Genomic DNA, 23,412 nt, shown 5'->3' with positions numbered 1-23,412 from the left:
GGAAACAACTCATCTCCTCATTAGTAGTCGTAACAGTTTCCAATTAATGCACTTGAGCATTTTGATATTGGAAAATACATACTTTAATCCCTGTGTGTAATCCCGTTGTCACCAGTGTCTAGCTTTCAGATTGTCTTTGCCCTGTCGTTTCACTGCTCAATAGCAAACTGGTACAAGCAGGCACAAAAGAATTAATGCTGAGAGACACACTCCAAGACTGTTTCAGTCCTAAGGACCCCTCTTCAACATTAATAAAGGTTCTTTTTAATTTTGAACAACTCAGAGGAAAATTTTTTTTCATGGTTGGAGATGTGACTGGATTTCCAAGTACCGCTCAACATATTTGCATAGGAGAAGAAAAGGCAAATGGACCACAGGGGACAAACTATTATTCTGATCATAAGAAGTCCATATTTTGAAAAACAGTATTGGTAATCTCCAGTGGGAATTTTTTTTAGTTATCCAGGATCTGAGAGTATATGAAGTACCATAGGGACAGCAGAACATTTAGCTAGCTCTCAAATAACTTGAATTATTTTTTCCTAAAATATTTTACCAAATGTACTCTTTGACAGAAAAATATAGTAATTGATTGACAGATTGGAATTATTCCTAACTCAACTCAGAAATACGTGGTTTGTTGAAATGCAAACAACACATAAAAGTTTTTAAATAAACAGTTGATATGTATAATATTTAGCAGTACGTAACACAGAGTCAGCAGTACAATTCCTCCAAATTTATCTTTCGGACAGACAAGATATTGTCTTCTTTCTTGTGTCTCAAATTTAATTTATTAATGAATTTATTAATTTAATAAAATTTGCAGCAGAGTGTATATTCATGGCATGGGATAATCAGGAAGGACTCATAACTGTCCTAGGGTAACTGAGTAGGTTGCCAATATAGCAAGGAGATACTTCAGTGCTACTCAATTTTGTAAGTGAAACCTTCCAGTTTTTCAACCCATGCTTTAAACTTGGGACCAGAGCTAGCTGCAGGATTGAGCTTTCCCACCTGGCAGTAGTCAGAACCTGTTCCTCAAGACCTGGTTACAAGATACTTGCACTCTGAAACTACTGTGTGAAGGAGTCAAATTACTGAGCCTTGCACAGTGTCTTCAGTGTGGAATTGTTTCCCATCAACAACTATGTTGTTCCAATTATTCCATTTAATTTCCTTTGAAAAACAATAAGCCTTCTTTTTTGTTTTTCCCCCTTGTTCTTCATTTGGAGCAATCACTACTGCATTAAATACATGCTGTTTAAATACTGCATAGAAAAGGGTTGGGTGTAATTGTATTTCCAGTATTTATAACATTCTTCTTACTTCTGTGAGAGATGTTAAAGTGGGAAGAGCAGAAAGACATTCCAAGTGCCAGGACATTCTAAGACTTTATCATATGAGTGAAGATTATTTGTTCTGAAATATAATTAAGTAATTTGACCATTCCAGTAAGTAAAATACTTATCTGCCTGCTCCAAATTCATAGGTGGAAAACGTCTCTGAAAGTATAATTAATTATGTAAGTTAAAACATGTTGACAAACTCAGTTTCAAGATCATACAAATAAACTAAAATATAAAAACAAATTGTAGGGGTTAAATAACCTCTGTTTTAAAAGAAAGATCAAATCTGAATTTCTTTACTGTATTTATAGCTATGAAGTGTTATAATGGCAGTGAATCACCAAATAATTCAGTATTTGCAGTTTTGATTTTTTTTTTAAACAATGAACAAAAATATTTCAGTTGGGTTTTTTCAGTAATGACTATTTCTTTACTACTTCATTAGTCTATGGTAGCTTAAGACACAATGGAGAATCTGATTTACAGAAAGGAATACCTAAGAGGGAATGAGCCACCACAGTATCATTTGTAAGCCCACCTTCATCCTGCCAACAGATAACAGTAGGTATTGACCAAGTATCTCTGTAGTCAGGTGCTCTGTAGCTATCAGAGCAGTGCCATGGGGACTAGGAGGAAGGCTGAATTGCAGCAGACCTCTGGCTGACTTATTTCAGAGAATGGATGAACATCTCCTGGTCAAGCCTAGGGGGTTTCAGGAATGCCCCACTTGTTTATATGTATAAATCTTACCTAGCTGCAGATCCTGAGTGGTGGGATATGCCATATACAACATTTATTCAGACGTCAGTAGGCTCTGCTACTCAAGTCCAAGAAAACCTATTAGGTCAGTGGGCTCACCTTGGACAATGGACAAATGCTGAAGGAAGTACCTCAGGATATCAGGCTTCTTGATCTTGATAAAAAAAGTTCTTGCAAAGATAACCTTATGGGAATATGGATTCTATCATTTGGTACTAGATAAGCAAAATTAATAGCTTTATTTTGAGTTAACTGTGTCAAATTCTGATTTTGCCTCTGTTGGAGTAACCCAGACTAACTTAATTGAGCCTGATTTTGCAATAATTCATATATCTGCTAATTCACTTTACTGAGACAAAATAGATCCTTAATTTTATCGTTACTTAGCAAGTGCCTTAAGACATTTTTTAGATGTGCAAATCATTAGCCAGTTTAAAAATACTGAATAATCACACCTTATTAACTTCAGCACAAGTTAATCCAGATTCACATGCCATTTATAGAGAGCTGATTCCTTAGGCCTGCTGAGATTGCTGATAAGTAGCAAAAAATGTGCAAAATTCTCATAAACGAAGGATGAGTGTATTGAAAGGGTTAAAGCAAATTCATTTTTGCTTCGTTAGCTCCAGTATCAACACACACACACACACACAAAAAAGTGCAGACAATCATAGGTTCAAACTGATACAGTAATCAGAAAGAAAACATGTATTTAGGAAACCATAATATGCACAGTGATTAAAGCTGCCATTTGTTGGAAATACTAGCCTAAAGCTTTAAAAATGAGTGGCCAAGAATAGCTAAATGATTATGCTCAGATGAAAAGGCACATCAAGCACGTTTACTTGGATAAGGGCAGTTTAAAACCAGAAGTATGTTGTATTTAACCAGCTCATTTTTTCTAAATGTGAAACCAAGCTACTGAAGCATATCCTTCAAATTAAATGTGTAAATAAAATAACATAACACTCAGGATATATTGACTTAGCTCTTCACAACAAAACAATGTCATGCTTTTATTTTTTCATTCTGTTTGACACAAATTTAAGACACTGTTTTTTATTGTCACAAAATGTGTGCAAGAGGATTAAAAATACAGACAAAACACGAAAGAGTTGTTTGGGGCAGTGCTTTTTGTTTTATATCTACATCATGTTACAAAGGACAAATATGATGGTAAAAAGATGAATCAGTGCTGAATAAAATCCTTAAATGAGTGTATGTTCCTGAGGAAAATAATGTGAAGCAGATTAACCATCAGTTCAGGATGGTTGCAATTTACTTTATTATTCATTAAAGAGTCAGACTTTCAATGGCTGAGGTATTTCACAGCCAACTTATAATTTAAAATGAGGCATTTATTTCAGTATTTATTAATAAATACAGTATTTAGCATCATCATGTATTACAGTGACAGGATGTTACCTTTCTCTATTTCCTCAAAGACAAAGGGATTGATCTTGTCATTTCCATGTAAATATACTCTGACAGGGATCAAAGGATGTATTACTCATCAAAACAGATTTTTGTGCTTGGCCTGATAAATTGATAATTTTAATTACTGGGATTTTGCATTTATTCCTTTATCTTCTGATTGAAGGATTATGGGGTTTTTTCTGTATTTTGATGTGCTGCAAAATGAATGCTCATGCAGTACAATTATTTTTATCACATCATGATAAAACACCTCCAATCACAGCTGTACCATTTTTAATATCTTTGCACAATAGAGTCAAGACAGTAGAGACTTTTTGTACCTATAACTTAACTGATGCTAAATTCAGTAATGCCATTGTATCAAAAATTCAGATTCTTTGAAAGACAGTAATTTCTCCTACACTAAAAATTTCAATAGGAAAGGTACCTTTAGAGCTCAGAGTTTTCCAGGCAAAAATTCGCTTTATCAAGCAGCAATTCCTAAGAAATTTCTTGCAGTTTGCAGGCTTCTGATGATACTGTTGCAAATCTTCATTCTCTCCATGTGCTTTCTTCTCAGGGGCTAACACTTCCATCCTAAACAGAAACTGAACCTTTAGTTTTCCTGAAGGATATATACAAAACTTAAATCTGTAGGCTGGGGGTAAGGGAGATGAGAAGGGAGGAGATGGGCTTGGGGTAAAGGGAAAAGCCTTAGGATCTCTTTAAACATTGTTTTTATCTCATAGAGTCATATTAGTAATTAACATAAATTGAATTATTGCATTCATATTATTTTGTTTTGAATTATTTATCTGGAACATTAATATAGTTGTAAACATACAGATAAGGGAAAAATATATATTTTTTACTATTCTTAAAAACTTTACTTAACTGATATAAATTATATAACATATTGAGATGGTAAATAAATATTTACCTCTTACCTTAATCAGTTGTTTAGGTAAAGGAAATAATGTAATCCTCTATGCATGAACCTATTATCCTTCCTATCTTAGCTTGCCTTACGTCAGTGTCATAGAGGAGAGCTGCATTCCTCTAGCTGTTATTGAAAGACAGCTGCTCTACCCAGAAAAGATGAATAGTTGGGTTTCTGTGCTGCCTTAATGCCACTGTCACTCAAATGCAGAAAAGCAGCTGAGCCACTTAAAGCCAGTTGCACACTTGGGGACCATTTCTGTACACCACCTTCTGATTCACAGACAGACCAATACATTTCTCTATGACATTTTTCTTGATAGACTGCCACTTTGAAGGAGCTGGGGGCCACTATCAGTAACCAACACCAACTAGGACCTAACCAAAGCCCTGCTCAGGGGCCACACATCTAAGAAAAGACACCTACCTAGTACTCCAGGACTCATCTGCAACTCCGAGGTCATGCAGTAGTCCTAAACACCATTCCTGTCTGCTCTTCAGCGAGCTACAGCCTGAGAAGCAGAGTAGATGACTGCTGCTGAGGACAGAACCAAGCTGCCAACTGCAGCAGCCCTTTGACAGCCAGCCACAGACTGCACCAGGGGAGCTACTCTAATTACAAACAGTAACTGCGCCCAGCCAGGAGATGGACACCAAAGCAGCCCCAGTTTCACTCTCCCTATCTTCCCTCACACTGTGCTCTCACCCACAATCTTAATCTAACAACGTTAAACACAAGTAAAGTTCTAAACACAGAAAGTAGGAAAGACACAAAGAATTAAATTGGCACTGGTCACAGTACACACCAGAGTTTGAAAAAAAAAGGCAACTTTTCAACTGTAAACGCATTGCTTCCTGTAGAAAGAAACCGTGACATCACGTATGACCTCACTGCATGCATTTGCATTAGGAGTTTCTACTGACTATGCAAAACAATCAAGGAACAAGGTTCCATTTCCTTCTAACTGAATTAATCATCATGCCAACTACATAAATTTGCAAGACATCTCAGATCTGTCAGAAGAGGCTACGATGGAGTTTTTAAAGCACACTAATTCCACGTCTGGAAACAGCCTATCAATCAGGAGTGAATTCTCTTCATAAGAGCAGAGAAGCATGGATCTTAACCACCAATTTATTAGGTAGCAAAAGTGGAGTGGAACACTTCAATTCAGGTTCATATCGAGGGATATATTTTAGGCTCATTGCTATCTAGAACTGAAATAGGCTTGAATTTGCATGGTATCAGGTCCTTTGTGTCCCATGGCATGACACAACATTTCAGTCATGGCTGTATTTTCATCGAAATCCAGTACCAGTGAGCTGACTCTCAATCTGGTAACAGTTTCTGAAACTTCTGAAACTGGCAGAGAAACTTCTTCCAGTTTAAGCATATTTCACAGTTCTTTATATTATATCTTTCAAAGGTGCCATTCTGAGAATAAATATTACCTTGGTGTTTTACTGTGCTAAGAAATATATTTTCACCACAAAAAATTCTGGATTTCCAGATGACTCCTAGAACCAAATTGTTAGTTGCATTAGCAAAGCACAAATGTTAGTTATTGCACAGAAATAAGAGGTATTTTTAAAAGATAATGCACTCCACTATTTCTACATTCCATCTTCAAATGATACTAATGTACTCTATAAATTAGAATTAATCCCTCATGAAAACTGGAGGTTTGCTTCTGATCAGTCTGTGCAGGGCATCCACAGAAAATCACCCATCTTCTCTGGTGGAACACATCTATGTCACTCCTGTGCAATGCAAAGAGAAAACAAATACTATGCCCAGCAGCACTGAATATAGCAACATGTAGTATAGGTTCAAATTGCTAAACCTTTCAAGTCTTGTTGAAGTAATCTAAGTTTTTCTCGATATAAACCTTCAGAGAAACTGCCTGCCTATGTAAAGGTCAGCTAGAAAATCCTTGATCCTTCAGCTCAAATGCTACCTCTCACGACATACTCTGGCACACTCCTCAGAGTGCCGGTTCTGAGCTGCCTAATCTCGGAGATTCATTAATCCGAAAGTAGTGTGAATGGGGAAGCAGAATCAGGAGCTGAGACCATCATCTGGGAAAATTATACCTTGATAGGATAGTAAACAAGAGTGCACACTGCCTAGAGATGGAGCAACTGTTCACACACAGTGGGAAATGGTTGCTGGATATGCCTCTCTGTTAGCATTTGAATAAGGTCTTCAGGAGGGACAAGAACACAGAGGAACTGTGCAAGAGGTGGGATATTTGAAAGCACAGATTCAATTATACTACTCACGAGGATATGGAGAGGTAGAGCTCTTGGTGAAACATTTAGAATTTGCTTATGTGCAGATGAAAGCTGTGTCTTATTTGCCACGATGCGAAGAGTTTCATTTCAGATTTAACTGTACAACAAAGTATTTTTAATGTACTAGTGGGAGTACCACCACCAAGACAAACACAGATAAATTATCTGCAAAAACCCTGCAATGCCTTTGGTTTGAGCCCTTACTTACACGTTACTGCAGAAGTAACTGGGAACCTGCGCTCATCCTGACCACATGCCTCTAGCCACAGAAGGCAAACTTCCTACTGTGGCAGTCACAATGCATGGAGAGGGCCACTGCCTAAAGAAAGCAGGTTTTTCCTATTTCATGCTCTCAGATTTCATATGTAATCAGTTACAGCCAAAAATAATACAATAATCATGTAAGTGCTATGAAATCCCACACAGCTATAGACATTTTGAGGAGTATTTATGGGAGCTAGAAGGAAATGTCTTTTAACTAGGTGTACATGAACATGGCTGCAAGTAAGAGGCAAGTTGCCTCTTACTACTGCCTGATTTGATTTGAACTTTGGGAATATGGAAGTGAACTTTGGGTGGATTTATTGAAAACTAAGTAATTCTCTGCTTGATAATGAAATAGCAGTTGGAAAGACCAGAGGCAACATTATATCATGAAAAAGGGCTCAGGAATACTCCAGATGAAACAGTTGAAATTGACATGGCATCTACATGCGTTTTTGGTGGAATCTTTACAGAACTGATTAGTTGCATTAGTTGATTACTGTAACACAACTACTTCAACAACATTCACTGATGACTATGTGGTCTCATAAGGGCCTTGAAGAAACAAATTCTTTAATATCAAAGATGCAGCTAGGTTAAACCAGTGATGTCTGCTGAAAACTTCAGGCCACAGAGACTGTGGCTGCAAGTTAAGAAATTAATACTGGAAAGTGGGGCAAAGTTACAGAATCCAGTCCTGGATGAATGTGTGGGTGACTGTTGACATACTAAGGAATAGAACAATGAGATGCTTCAGAGAAAAAATAGGATTCGGGTTTGTTTGTCTCAGGAGAAGCAATTTTTATTATTATTTTATTATATCCCATTTTGGCAGATGAAGGAAATTATTTGTGAGTGGAAAGGACAATTTCCTTCCCTTTCTGTAACATGAAAGATAAAACAGAAAAAGACTGGAAGAAAAAAATACACCAGTTATTTAGATATTTCCATTTTATAGTGCTCTCCGAGGTGCTTCTGTTGCACTAACATCTTTTTATGAAGACCTTTTCAAAATTTTTGTCTATAGGCAAAAAATTTCAATTAGATAAATACAAGGAACTAAAATCTTACTGTACACTTTAGTATCTATTAAAATTTAGGGTTCTGTTTTTGCCAAGAGAAAACAAACAGGCACATCTTAATTTAACTTGAACATAGTGAAGAGTTCAGCAGTGCCAGTCACTCTGGAAAGTCTGTGGGAAGCATTTGAAAATAACCCACAAATATAAGTAGAACTGCTATTTCTATTTTTTTCTCACCTCAAAAAGGTCATCCTTGTTGATGTATGTAATGCCTATAGGTCTTGCCTTTTCATGCATGGTGAATCTCTACATTGTTAATGAGGAACCAAGACAAGTAATAGGACTAGTGGGGCAGCCCTGCCCTGGAAATCTTTTGGTTTATTTAGCTCTGGACCCTTTGGTGGGACAGTGCAGGTTAATAACTGATTTCAGGTTGTATTCAGGTTGCTTGGATTAGGAGAACATTGGTGTTCACACATGTTACGTCACAGTACCTGTGGGCAGTGCAGGTGACAGCAACACATTCTGACACTATCAACATTTATTTGATTGCAGCAAGAACAATAAGCAACATAAGCAAGAGCAAGTATTTGTGGCTGGGAATTTCAAATTGCTCCTTGGCTGTGCCAGAGGAATTTCATATTGTAATGAGCCCTCTTGGGGTTATAGATATAATGGGATGAGCTTCCACTGGATGATTCAGTAGCTGAACTAAATTGAGGAAAAAGGTTTACCTCCTGTCAGGTTATAGCCAGAAGAGGTATGACAGTGACTCTGACGTGGGCAGAAAGGTTTTTAATGTTTATCCATTGATAATGTTAATTAAAACTTCCTCTTAGCATTTGTCTGGGGTGTATATAAATTCTAGCCCAATTGGCGACTGTTTTTAGATGTTCAGTGGTAATAAATATTTCTCAGAAAAGAGAAATATAGTCTATTTACTTGTGGAAAAAACAGAGATTTTATGGCTGCCAAGAAGCTTTCTTGTCAATAGATTAGGCTTTAATTCTTGCAGTATGTATCAGAGGTAGAGTACCTTTTCATTTTCCAAAATCACAGGAGGAAATTGGACTAATGAGAGAAGGAAAGAAGGATATGCAAGCCCTAAGAACATTTTTGTTATTTCCAAAAGGTTTATTTTCAAAGGTAACTTTACATTAGGAAATTCGAAGAACCACATGGCATTACTGTGAAAGACACCACATCAGTGATCCTTCGGAAATATTTTTGAAAAACTATTGAGTAGTAACAGACAGCTGAGAATATTACCTTGGTTGGGTATTCCAAAACTGAAGAGGTCCATCCTCTGCTGTTGAGGTGGACACTGGCACAAGGAGGTCAGAATAATGCAAACATGCCAAGACCATACTAAGCTGATCCATCTTATTTGTGAGATTCGTATGCTCTGATACTAAAAAAGGGCAGGAGAGTCACCAATACAGCTGGATCCCATGAAGAATTAATGAGTTTATTGGACAGTTTAACTTCCTAAACAAAGAATCTTTAACTCATAGTCAGAGGATGAATATAACAAAGTTTCATATGTCTCCATACAAGTAGATGCTGTTTTGTATATTTGCATATCACCAGGCTTTTACAAGAAAAAGCCCTATTCAAAAAGTCTGAAATCTCAAGCAGATGATAATGAAGATGACTTATAAGTCCTTCCCAATTCAAACTATGACTCTAAATAATTCTAAAGAGAAAGTCTGGCTAGAATTTGCTGTTGGAAATTATCTGCTCTTGGTTTAATTAATTGTTTTTACATGTTTTTATAAGTAATCTTACTTACTAGTATTAGTTACATTCTGTACTTTAGGAATCAGAAAACTGAAACAATGTTGTGCATAATAAAAGTACATGCATGTTGCTTCAAAACAGGGAGAGGTATTCATTTAAAAATTGGTCTTGAATTCATTAGATCACCAGGATACACCTCCCTGCCACTGCCACTGATTTGTCTTATGGGCCCTACATCTATTGTGCTCAAAGGCATTAACATAAACAACAGAAGACTCTCAGTGAGCTCAAAAGAGCCAGAGCTCGACTTCAGATGATGATCACTACTTCAGAAGTGCTACATTTTGCTGTTGCTCAGGCTCCTTATTCCTCCAATGTTTGTAAAAATCCTCCTAGAATGTGAGATTTCCTTTCTTTGTGGGTCTTGTATCATTTACACGATTTGTAACTAAAGAACCCTGAAACCAACTGCCCATCCTTATTTTTTGGTGTGGAGTTTCCAAAAAACAGTAAGAATAACACCTAAGTAATCAAATGCAAATTAAACTAGCTTGCAAAGCTTTCACAGGCAAATTAAATACAAGAGAAATAAACCACCTTTTCAGCACAGCGATGTCACTTTCCTATGTTACAGCTTTCAGCCACCTTTTGGCAGCAGCAAATGACAGTCAGTGGTTGCATAGCACTGGCAACAAGAACGGGCAATGTCACGATTTGACTCAAGGGCAGCAATTAAACCAGTGACAATAATGCTCTTGATCCCCTCCCACACAGGTAGGGAAAGGAGAGACTAAAGGAGAGAGACTTTCAGATGAAAACTAAACTAGATCACTTTAATTAAATACTAATGATAACAGAAAATATATACAATTATCTACAAGTATGTGGAGGAATGTGCAAAACACTATTGCCTCCCCCTCCCCCAGCAACTCCCACGGCATCTCCTGAGATGTGAGCAGTTCTGAAATGTCCTAGAGTGCTTCAGAAATAACAGCAAATCAGACAGGAGCTGAGGAGAGAGTAATGAGGGTCAGGAACACACAAGCCTAGGGATCAACAGTGATGGATAGATGGAGTCCTCCTCAGACAATGGCTATGGACAGAAGAGAAGGGAAGCAGAAACAGGAAGGAAGGGGCTTGACTTCCATGATCCCGACTTTATACCAAGTTTTACGTGTATATATATGTATGGAATATCTCTGGCCAAATGTGCTGTCCATCTAGTCCACTTCTCCCTATGGGAAACACAGAATCATAGGGGTTGGAAGGGACCTTTGAACGTCATCAACTCCAACCGCCCTGCTGCAGCAGGAACACCTAGGGCAGATCATACAGGAACACATTCAGATGGGTCCTGAAAGTCTCCAGAGAAGGAGACTTCACAACCTCTCTGGGCAGCCTGTCCCAGTGCTCTGTAACCCTCACAGTAAATAAGTTTTTCCGCATGTTGAGGTGGAACTTCCTGTGTCGTAACTTGGTGCCGTTTCCCCTCATCCTAAGACAGGGCACCACTGAAAAGAGGTTGGCCCATTCTTGACATCCACCCTTCAGATATTTATAGACATTAATAAGGTCCCCTCTCAGTCTTCTTTTCTCAAGACTAAACAGCCTCAAGTCTCTCAGCCCTTCGTCCTATGACAGATAATCCAGTCCCTTAATCATCCTTGTAGCCTCCATTGGACTCTTTGCAGCATTGCTCTGTCCCTCTTGAACAGGGAGGGTTGCAGGTAACGACCCTCTGCTCCTTCGCATCCAAAGCAGAGCAAAGTGTCCTTGATCTCTTGGCTGTAACATAAACATTTCAGTGTTATCAGTTCATTAGTTAGAAAAGTTGCTGCTACTTAAAAGATATCTCACTGAAGAAAAACAAACAAACAAACAAAAAACAAAACAGGAAAATTGGCTTCATCCTGGCTCAAGCCAGTACAGGCAGAAACCTCCAGCTTCTATCCAACAAAACATGCAGATAGGGCAGCCCTAACAAATGAAGCTGAACAATGACAAAACATTTGCACAACCCCTTACTTGCTGCTTGTTTTTATAAAGGACTTCTTGCAAATATATGAAATTATTTTTTCTCAGGTATGGTCTCCTTCACCTAAGGTATTTTCAGACATAAGCAACTTAGAATAAGAAAATACTATGAAAGTTTGTCTACAAATTTAGTTCCTGACTGCTACAAAGCAATCATCATTGCTGTCTTTTACCCACTGAAGAACAGGAATTTCAGATGCTATAATGTCATTAATGTCATGTTGACAGTCCTTCAAATGGTTAAAAACGGTAACACAAAAAAAAAAAGAAAAAAAAAAGAAAAAAAAAAAAGGGAAAAGGGGGTGCAGCTGAGCAAGTAATGGAATACTGAAATCAGAAGCTTCCAAAATTGATTTAACCATGACAAGTGTTTTGTACATATTATGGTCACTGAAGAAGGACGCTTGAGGAGACAGAGGAAAGCTACTATATGATACATTTGAGAAAGGAAGAAAAACAGGTCTCATATTTCATTTCAGTTTCAACTAAAACTGATTATGAGCCAGTAGACAAGAAGTTTTATGATTTCATATTTCAGTAGAACATAACTCATACATTTCCTCAAAAAGACACAGAAGTCTCATTTACCAGGGAATTACATGTTGCTTGGAAACAGTACACATGCATCAGTATGAAAACATTAGTCCCTTGGATATCTGATGAAATATCAGCTGATCTCCTAAATGAGCTTCCAAATTTTGGAGCAAACAATACAGTCTTGATACAAACTTGCATTTTTAGGCTGTCATATATTGTTGCACTAAATAAAATTGTGTTGAAATTTACTGACTCATTAAACTTTGTGCCTATTGTCTTATACTCAGCAAAATGATGATAAACATTTCAGGGGCAATGGAATAGGAGACATTTTCAGAAAGACTGTAAAGCTATGCCTTTATTTGGATACACACTCAAAGTGAACAAAGGTATGAAGCAGACGAAATAAAAGTAGTAGATATTTCTGAAGGCTTTCATATGCTGTCATAAAATTTTACTCTTATGAAACTGCTCTCAGATAATTTATGTTTTCCTAGATAGGAACAGCCTCAAAGATTGAACAGAGTTTGAGAGATTATAAATTCAGAATACAATAAACTACATTATACTCAATCATATAAGGATAGAGGCTTGATTCTGATACGCTGAGCACTTCCAGCTCTTACTGTGGATGACAGAAAGATGTAGTCTTCAGCATTTTGCAAGGTCAGGCTGAAGTTATTATCATACACTGGCAAATTATAATCTGAATCTATTTTAGGTTTTTTTGCATGTATGATCTCTTCCATAACAGTCCTGAAGTGAGACTGAAAACTGTAGCAAGTGGAAATTCACATTGTGTGGGAGGAAGCCAGGAGGCAGAAACAATACTGGCAAGCAAAAAAGTAACTTCTAATTTAAAAAGGTAATAGAAGGACCCTTTTGTTGCAGCTTTGGAGAGACTGCATTTTACATATGGTACTTATTCACATCACTTTTTAGAAACTTCAATTGATAAGCAACATAGCTTTTCCTGCCTCATGCAAATAAATTCATCAGAACTACTGGATCTGTTAACAGATAGCAAGTTAAAATGGTCCCTTCAGAGACATGCAGCATTCTTACCTAGTAGCTTTCTCTGTTTCTAGGGCTGTCCAGAAGTGTTTAGTCTTTATTAAATCAGACAATATGCACAGCAGTCAAAAGCAGTTGCATGTGCCATGGATATTAAGAAAAGGGTTCAAGTTGTTTATAAATATCCCGAGGCCAAGCTGATCAATACTTGAAATTTAGGATCAAGCTGAATCAGCACCTAGTAGGCTGAATGTCCCGACCACTAATCACTTACAATTTCAAAAGCTTACTTTACAAAGCTTTAGTGTTTGCTGTAAATGTGCCTGAGAGCAATGGGAACAGAAATCTGTTTTGTCACAGAACAGGGAAAGCACAAGCACTGTACAAGAGCAATAACTGTTGTCTTCCACTGGAACAGCTACATCTAATAACATTTTTTTCCTTCTTCTAAATTCTTGGCCTAATTGGAGAGAGTAATAGGGCCTTTATTTAGGGAAACTGATAGTTGTGGTGTCTTTTGTGGCTGCTTTTCTCACAGAAAATGCATTGAAAGCACCCAAAAGAGGTTAACAAACAATTAACAACTACAGGCTTACCATAAAAGAGACAAGATTTCCTCAGTAATTAGCACACAGAACATCAGCAACTAAAGAAAAACTCTTTATTAGCCATGTTCTAGGTATTGATTTTCTATAATAGTGTAATGATCCTTACGCAGTACTAAAAGTGTGGATAAAAGACTGCCATAGGCATTAGGAATTTCTCTTCCATTTATTAATCCTGATCTCAAATTCAAACACACATAAGAAAAAATATTTTGAAATTGAAGTATGAAAACACTGTCTTATACTCTTATGTAAGCGTACACTTATGCACTTATGTAAGTGCACTTATACACATGCATAAGACTGTTTTCATACTTCTGTTTACCTAAAATTCCCTCTAGAGCACTGAGTAACCAAAGTTTACAGCACAGATTATCTACTATTGCCAGCACTTTCCAGAATTCCCATAACTGGAACACCTGGGAGCCTTTTTTTTCTCAAAATAATTTTAAAATATTAAAACAGAAAGAACTTTATTAGCATGAGCCTTAATCTAGTGATATATTTACACGAGATTTAGTCAGGGAAAAGCTGATTATTGTATTACTGGAGGGGGGGAACAGCTTTTTAAAGTGTTTTACCAGGCCAGGACTACTTGGAAATGAAAGTTTGGAATTTGTGGATATTCAAGGTGGGGTTTTATGCTTGATTATGCATTGCCAACATTTGTTAAATGCCTCTCCAGGTAGAGCAGTGACAGGGTATTTACAGTGTTTCAGTGGAATTCTCCAAGGGACCAGTGATACAGGGTACTCAGGAACTACAGACATAGAATCCATCAAGAATCCATCGATCCTTATTCCAACATGGCAATGACAGAAAGCACTCTGCAAGCTTATAACTGTTCCACCACTACCTCCCAGAAAATCTAAGTGGTCACCTCCTAGTGAACTAGTGAGCTCTCCAAATTCTCCATATTGTGCTGGACCATAGCCTGCAGGAAAGAAACAGAGAAGCTGTAATTCAGTAGTCTCCCACTTCTGTAGTCCAGCAGATTTTACATCATTTGGAAGTTGTATTTGAATGACAAACAGAAGTCTCATCTTTATCCATATTTATTAAATGAGAGAAAACACAGTTATTTCTCATTGTCAATGAATAATTATTTCTCATCTCCCTCTTTGAACATATACACACATAAAGAACCATTCTTTTTCAAAAAGTAAGACTGGAGTTAGACTGTGCTAGAAACGATGGAGAAGGTAATTTGTTTTTATGTCCCTGCTCTATCAAGTGATACAAAGAGGTCTGACATAGCACCTCAGCTACATGCATTGTTGTCACTAGAGGGACCATCTCCATCAGCTTTCCTGTTTGCCTTTCAGCAATTTCTGTTTATTATTTTTATTGGTTTAAAGGTAAGACCCTATTAGCAATGAATGGTAAGGGGCACTCATTAGTGAGATTAGATCTATGAATGGAGAACGGATTGGCTCTTAGTCCAACTCATCAATGGCTTTCTAAGTAATTTAAAGGATACTATTAATTCCTTATATGGACAACTGCAAAGATTTATGGAATATGTAATCAGAAGGCCATTTTACTGTTAGGGAATAAACCAAGTAATTTTTTTTTCAATTCAGGAGAATGCCAAAAAACACTTCTAGGAACAAGGAATTGAGACTATCTTTGTTTAAAAACAAAACAAAACAAAACAAACCTAAGACTATTCTGATTTGTACACTTCCAAATAGATGAGAAAACAGGAGTAACTTCAAAGGATGACTACAAAGTCAAGGAATTTAAGGGATTACTAAATCACTGTGTGAAGATACTTGTAAATGGAAAAGACATCTGATTATGGAAAACTTTTGAGGCTGATGGACATAGACCAAGTAAGATGTAAAAGGTGAAAACTGAAGCTAGAAAAATCTGGACAATAAGGTGAATTTTTAGAGTAGTTAAATATTGGTTTGTTTTATTAAAAGCAATAGTCATATTTGAAACAGCAATTATGATCAAGTCTCTGGAAGAAAGACCTCTGTCTGAAGAAGGCCATCTTAGAAGATTATGGTGATTATCTCTGGATTTAAAAAAATGCACTGTTCTTTGCAGAGCAAAGAACTCTGTGTTGTTCTCCCCTCATTCTGCAAGTTGTTTGCAAGGTTAATTTCATTGTCACTAAAAGCTGAAAATATAACTCTAAAAACATGAATATGGAACACATTTCTGTAACAATTCTTTCAGATTTTCTAGTAAATTCCAGGCATTCTGACAGTGCTTCTAACACCACCTAAATTCTAGCAAATGAATTCAAGATTTATCAGCTTTTCAAGATTAAGTCATTTGCCTATTTGTCTGCACTTGCCTATGTTGTCCTTCAGCAAAGGAGTATCAAAGCTCTATACAAATATGTATTTAATCAGATGATCACCATTTAGCATTATACTAAATGCCCAAGTGGTTAAATATTTGACTAATTGAATAGATTCTTAATGGAATAATGACAATAATTTTCTTTAGTATATCCGTATTTTCGTAGCTTTAGGCAATATCAAGTGGTTGAAAGTAATAATAAGCCATCTCATAGATCAGATGCCTTTCCAGCATCTACAGTTCAGTGCTTGAAGCTATTGGTAAGTAAGGCAGATATAAACACTGCACATAATGAGATTTTTGACCTTCCAGTGTCATGTAAATTGATGTGTGCCTGACACAGACAGACTTTCCTTCTAAACTCAAAAGCTTTCAGCTTTGTCATTGTCCCCATCTTGTAATTGGATGTGTTAACTCTAAAGGAGACTTAAATAGAAGAGTAAAACCAGGGAACAGAGTTAAGAAGAAATTAATATTCCTTTTCAAAAATAGGCATCTTACTAGCTCTTGTAAAAGAAAAAAGGTTGTGATTTCTGATTTAATTCCTTTATATCAAATGAGGTTGTATATCACTTGCTGACAATTAATGTTTATAGATCTATAGTAAAAGCTTATTCTCCAGAACCTAGTATTTCAGGTTTGTAGTCAGGTCCAATTAATGAGAAACAGGCATTCATACCACTTATTTGACTTTTTTTCCATCATTTACTTCTCATATGCTGATTTTTCTTTCTTTCTTTCCTTCCTTGTCATTCTGATTTCTATTAATTTTTCCTTAATTTATGGCATTTCCTAGTTCTCAGTAACTGCAGTCCACCAGCTGAAATACTGTGATTTTCACACTTTGGTATAGCAAATTTCTGTCACACACTGTATAATGGTTAAGCAAAACAATTCTATTTTATTTTTTGCAATGATAACCGGGCAAATTTTAACTCCAGATTTTGGTGAGCTAAACAGTTTGCTGTTTAGCACCATCATTATCACACATCACAAAGGGGAAAACTAAGAAACTAAACTGACTAGCTTAGATATATTGGCAGACTGGAGGGATATCAGCAAACTAAGAAAAATACTAAACATGTGCACTGGTAAAAATAAAAGACCCAAACATTCAAGACAATATGCAAGTACTGTAAGGTATGACCTGTGTTCCTGATATGGAGCCCCACTGCAGTACTCAGTCTGTGTTCATAGAATCATAGAATCATCCTGGTTGGAAAGACCTTAAAGATCATTAAGTCCAACCATAATCTAAGTCCACCTACCATAACCTAATCTACCTGTTCAGTGCTGAAATCATGTCCCTAAGCACCACATCTACATTTCTTTTAAACACTTCCAGGGATGGTGACCCCACCACCTCCCTGGGCAGCCTGTTCCACTTTCCAACCACTCTTTTGGTAAAGAAATTCTTTCTAATAACCAGTCTAAACCTGTCCTGGCACAACTTCAGGCCATTTCCTCTCATCCTGTCATTATCCACTTGAGAGAAATAGGCCAACTCCCACTTCCCTATAACCACCTTTCACGTAGTTGTAGAGAGCAATGAGGTCTCCCCTCAGCCTCCTCTTCTTCAAACTAAACATCCCCAGTTCCTTCAGCCCCTCCTCATAGGTCTTGCTCTCCAGACCTTTCAACAGCTTGGCAGCTCTTCTCTGGACACGCTCAAGTAATTCAATGTCCTTCTTGTAGTGAGGGGCCCAGAACTGCACACAGTACTCAAGGCGTGGCCTTACCAATGCCGAGTGTAGGGCCACAGTCACTTCTCCTGCTGGCCACACTATTCATGATGCAGGCCAGGATGCCGTTGGCCTTCTTGACCACCTGGGCACACTGCTGGCTCATGTTAAGTCTGCTGTCAATCAGCACCCCCAGGTCCTTCTCTACCATGGAGCTTTGCATGGGGTGTTACCAGCACAATGATACTACACATTGATACCCATAGACTATGCTGATGGTGCTGCATACAGCAGTACAAGGAATTGATATATCAACATCTGTATATATTGAACAATAACACAAACATTCTTTAAATAGACTTAAAGAAAATCCCAATTGTGAGCTGGAAAAGCATCCAGATCCTTCTCCCAGACTGAATTCTGTACCATGTTAGCATAGCTAAGGATCCTCTGGGGTTCTGATAACTTAGGGTAGTTAAATACCATGGCATTTCCTATAATGACAGGGTCATTATGAACAAGTTCTAATTTAGATGACTGTATTTTGCTTTCTTATATTTCTTTGAAAATTCATGGACACTATACTGTAGCACAAGAGATTCTCTTCATAGAACCATCACACATCCAAGGAGACAGTTTGTTATTTAATATCTATATAATAATCACAGAAAGCAAGAATTTGTGACATATGATCTTTAAGTACAAGTTGAAAAACATGGTAACTCAGTTCATCTTCAGGAAATACCACACTAGTAGAAACTGCTTTCTACTCATTCAAAAAGGCCAAATTAATCTAAAAGGAGGAAACATCTGCACTACTGAATAGTCTCCAGTCTTGCTAAATGTCTGCCAAAATACTACATGTTGTCACTTCCATTTTAAGTGATATATTAAAATATGAGTATACGCAGATTTTTACATCATGACAAATTACTTCTTTCTAGACCGTGTCAGAAGATTTTCAGAGAGTGCTTCCACATAAAAACTATGAAGCTAAAAACCTCACTATGTACCCTAATTCATCTGCAGTAATTTGTAATTTGCTGTTTTTCACAATGGTATCAAATTAAGCTTATATGTTTTAAAGAAATGGCCACCTGAATAAGATAAAAAACTCAAAAATTGTGGTGTTAGAGGAAAATAAAGAGCAGAGAAGCCATTTGACTTTTGGCACCCAACATCCCTCATTAATTTGAGTGGATAAATTCCAATTCACAGAATCATACAGAATAACCTTGGTTGGAAAGGACCTTAAAGATCTCCAAGTCCAACTGACAATCTAAGACTGACAAGTCCATAAGACTAAACCATATCCCTAAGCTCTACATCTATACGACTCTTAAATATGCTTGGGGATGGTGACCACCACTGCCCTGAGAAGCCTGATAAACCTTTCAGTGCAGAAATTATTCCTAACATCCAATGTAAGTCTCCTCTGGCACAACTTGAGGCCATTTCCTCTTGTCCTATCACTTGTAACTTCATTGAACAGCCTGGTCCCCACCTCTTTACAACTTCTTTTAAGCTAGTTGTAGAGAGAGGTAAGGTCTCCTCTTATGCCTCTTTTCTAGGCTAAACAGCCCAAGCTCCCTCAGCCGCTCCTCATAAGACATATGTTCCAAACCCTTCATCAGCTTCATTGCCCTTCTTTGGACACGTTCTAGTAGCTCAATGTCCTTTTTGTAGTGAGGGGTCCAAAACTGAACACAGTACTCAAGGCACAGCCTCACTAGTGCCGAGTACAGGGCTTAGATCACCTCCTTGGAACTACTGACCACACTATTCTGTATGCACACCAAGATGTCATTGGCCCTCTTGGCCACCTGGGCACACTGCTGGCTTATGCTCAGCCAGCTGTCAATCAACACCCCCAAGACCCTTTCAGCTGGGCAGTTCTCCAGCCACTCCTGCCCAAGCCTGTAGCACTGCTGGGGGTTGTTGTGTCTGAAGTGCAATACCCAACACTTGGACCTATTGAAACTCATGCAATTGCCCTTGGCCCATCAATCCAGAATATCTAGATCCCTCTGTAGAGCCTTCATATCCTCAGACACTGTGATCAACAAGCGATCAACACTTCCGCCCAGCTTAGTGTCATCTGCAAATTTACTAAGGGTGCACTCTATCCCCTCATATAAATCACTGAAAAAGGTGTTAAACGAGAGCGGCCCCAGCACTGAGCCCTGGGGAACACCACTTCAGACTGGCTGCCAACTGGATTTAACTCAATTGACCACAACTCTCTGGGCCTGGCCATCCAACCAGTTTTTAACCCAGCGAAGCGTATGCGCATCCAAACCATTAGCAGCCAATGATGTGGGAAATTCTGTCAAATGCCTTACTAAAGTCAAGCTACACAACATCCACAGCCTTTCCCTCATCCAATAAGCGGGTCACCCTGTCATAGAAGGAGATCAGGTTATTCAAGCAGGACCTGCCTTTTGTAAACCCATGCTGACTGGGCCTGATCATCTGGTCATCCTGCACATGCTGCATAATGGCACTCTAGATGATCTGCTCCATAACCTTCACTGGCACCAAGATCAAACTGATAGGCTCATAAATTCTCTGGATCCTCTTCTCAATCTATAATCCTGCAGAAAAATGTCCCATCAGAGGGTGCGGCAGGATTACTGCGTATTCTGTCTTGAACTGCCCTCTTCTGTCTAAATTTTTTACTTCATTAAGTGCCTAAAGTTAAGCAGTATGAATGCTTTTTGCTATGTCCATTCAATTTCTGTAAAGTTCTAGCAGTCATGGGCACTGTGGGATGATGAAATGCAAAAGAGCCATAAAAATGAAAGTTATATTGCTAGCAATGCAATGGAAGCCATTAAAAAGCCATTACCTATCAATAGTTGATGTATGCTAGTTACTTATAAAGCCCTATGATAAGGGTGTTTGTCAGTGGAGAGGGTAGGCAGAGTGGGTTAAGTCAAACAGTAACACCTCAGGGTAGTAAGAGCTGACAGTGCTAATTCTTTATGGCAGTCACAATATGGTAACCAAACAATAAAATGTATAATCAGCCAAAAAGACAAGGAGAAAGTTCTGCACTATTTCAGGGCTGCTCTGAAGTGGATTGCAAATTCATTTCACAGAACACACATTAAAAATGCTCCTGCCTAGAGGCTGTCATCCCGTACTGTATTATAGAAGTACCTAATGGCTTCAGTATATTATGTACCACACAAACACATTTTAAGAAATGTTTCTTTTTCCTCTAAACCACAATTCAAATAGGCAAGATGAAGGCCAGGGAAAAGGATGCATCCATTGTCTCCATTTGACAGATGGGGAATGGAAGCCCAGCAAGACAGAGTGATTTGCCTGAGGCAGCGTGCAGCAGAGCCAGGAATGTGACCTAGAGAGTTTGAGTTCCAGACCAATGCCTTCTTTCATTAATATCTACTTCTTTACACATTTTTTGCCATAATTTAGCAAGTAAAGGAGCACTGCTTTGTACCAGGTTTAATAGCACCGTAGTCTTAAAATTAAATACAGGAGTCAGTAACTTCAAAAATCAGACAATAAATTTTATGCTGTATTGATTTTAGTTCCTTCCCTCAGCTCCTATGTTCTTTAAACCATCTCCAGTAATTTGATTCAAGCTTTGGAAAGAAGTACTTTGAGACTGCATGAAACAGAATTTCAGTTAAACCACTAATGTGATTTTTCATCAATCAGATATTAATACTTAAAGAGAAAATGAACGATGAGAAATGTTTCTGACGGCAGCTCAAAAGATGCTCATCTGTGCACTTCTACAAACAGACAATAGATGCACTTTTGTGCCACAATACTGAGTGATAAGGTTCATATATCATACATCTCTGAAGTATGAGAAATGAAAACTACTGTAAGTATTGTCTTAGATAAGATAGCTGCAGAGAGTATTTGTGCAAGACATTTCTTTACCATTTGTTACGAGGCAAAAACACATATATAAATAGTAACGTCCACATTTCAGAGTTCAGAGAATCATTACTTTCCTAAGTTCTAAGTCTATACAATGTAATGAATTACCTATGTGTGAGCTTTATTTAATAGAGAGAGAGAATAAATACATACTTTTTAAAAATAAATGTGCCAAATGTGCTGTTGATAGCAAGCAGTAGAATTGGAAGATTGACAAAACTAAACTTCCTAAATAAACACTAGACTAGTTCATGATTCAACATTATTTAAAAATTCACAAGAAATTAATATTATGAGATGTACTAAAAATGGGACTTAGCTGTTTTTGTTTTAAGAACAATATTGTTTCTCTGAGTCCTGGGAATTGCACAGTACACTCTGAAGTCCTGCTTCTGGGATAACTGCAAAATCATATTCTCATCTGAAAAATGTAATGATGGAACAAGCAAGGAAGATGAGGCTGCAAAAATAGAGAGGTTACACAATCACCTAGGCACCTACTGATTTTCATAAGCAGGTCCTCAAAATTTGGTCCTATTTACTGCAAGTTAATTATCTACAAGACTCAGTAAGTGGAAAGACAAATCATTACCATTGCAAAATGAATCAAGACCCTTTGAAAATAATATAAATGCAGATTCTGCACAAAGACTACAAATCATGAGCAAATTTATACTGGAAATAAAAGATGTGAGAGAAAGCAACCTGATAATAAAAGAAAGAAAATATGAGGAAAAAGTAATAATCTTCTACTTTCCAATTTTATCACAGCCAACAGAGGCCTTTTGGCAAAAAGTGTCAATTCTAAAGCTGTCACTTTGTCACTATGACATGTCTTATAAAAACTAGAAATTAATTTTGAGGCTAGCTCATGCAACAGACATGGGAACTTAAGAGAATGAATGGAGAGAAATGTTAGTACAATAATTGGCTGCAAGTAATATTTATCAAAAACTTTTGGACAATTTGCAGAATAATTATGCATGAATGAACAATTTCCTGCCTAGGCAGCTGAAAACTAGGAAAATAATTGCTATCAGAATATTATTATCTGGTTCGTTTGGGCTTTTTTCTTCCAACAATGAATTAATTAAGAACTGTGCAACCTTCCAGGGAAAAGGTAAGGAACTATCAGTCACTGGTGTGGGAGGAAATCAACATACATATTCCTATCACCTAACCAACTTATTGTTGTCACATTTTTGCCTTGCTTGTGAAGATGATTTGCTTCCTGGAGTATTCAAAGTTAAGCAAATGAGCAAGTGTTAGTTCTAGGCTGCGTATATGGCTGGACAGCTGTCTACAATAGTTGTCTGGGTGTAAATAACTCATTTTTTCTTTACTATAACAAATAAAAACTCCTGATTCTTGGCTCAAAATTGTGTGTCTTATAGTTGAATTTTTTTAGGCAGAGCACTAGTTGGTTTAGCTAAACAGCTGGGTCTCCTGTGTGCCTAAAGCAGCTGAGACCCTACACTGATCTCAGTGAAATCATGCAGAATCAAACCTTTTCTGCACATCT

General features: G+C 37.5%; 1 protein-coding gene across 5 annotated transcripts in view; it reads right to left on the bottom strand.

Annotated features, from left to right (window-relative positions):
* The window catches only part of KCNIP4 (potassium voltage-gated channel interacting protein 4), a 430,537-nt gene that overhangs the window by 381,588 nt on the left and 25,537 nt on the right, over window positions 1–23,412 (bottom strand). For 2 of the 5 annotated variants that reach the window (XM_051619882.1, XM_051619887.1), the window contains exons 1-2: window positions 4,891–5,051; window positions 3,973–4,121 (exon numbers count right to left, since the gene is read on the bottom strand). The exons of 1 other annotated variant lie outside the window; for it this stretch is intronic. In XM_051619882.1, coding sequence (XP_051475842.1) covers window positions 3,973–4,120 — 148 coding nt within the window. In that variant the 5' untranslated portion in view covers window position 4,121; window positions 4,891–5,051. Of the gene's footprint in view, window positions 1–1,329; window positions 1,506–3,972; window positions 4,122–4,471; window positions 4,864–4,890; window positions 5,052–23,412 lie in introns of those variants that run through there. 2 more of the 5 variants (XM_051619883.1, XM_051619894.1) reach the window with 2 other exon arrangements.

Source organism: Apus apus, chromosome 4 (assembly GCF_020740795.1).
Source record: "Apus apus isolate bApuApu2 chromosome 4, bApuApu2.pri.cur, whole genome shotgun sequence".
Classification (NCBI taxonomy): Eukaryota; Metazoa; Chordata; class Aves; order Apodiformes; family Apodidae; genus Apus; species Apus apus.
The sequence above is the reverse complement of the archived record's forward strand: the minus strand, read 5'-3'. Positions and strand labels throughout refer to the sequence as shown.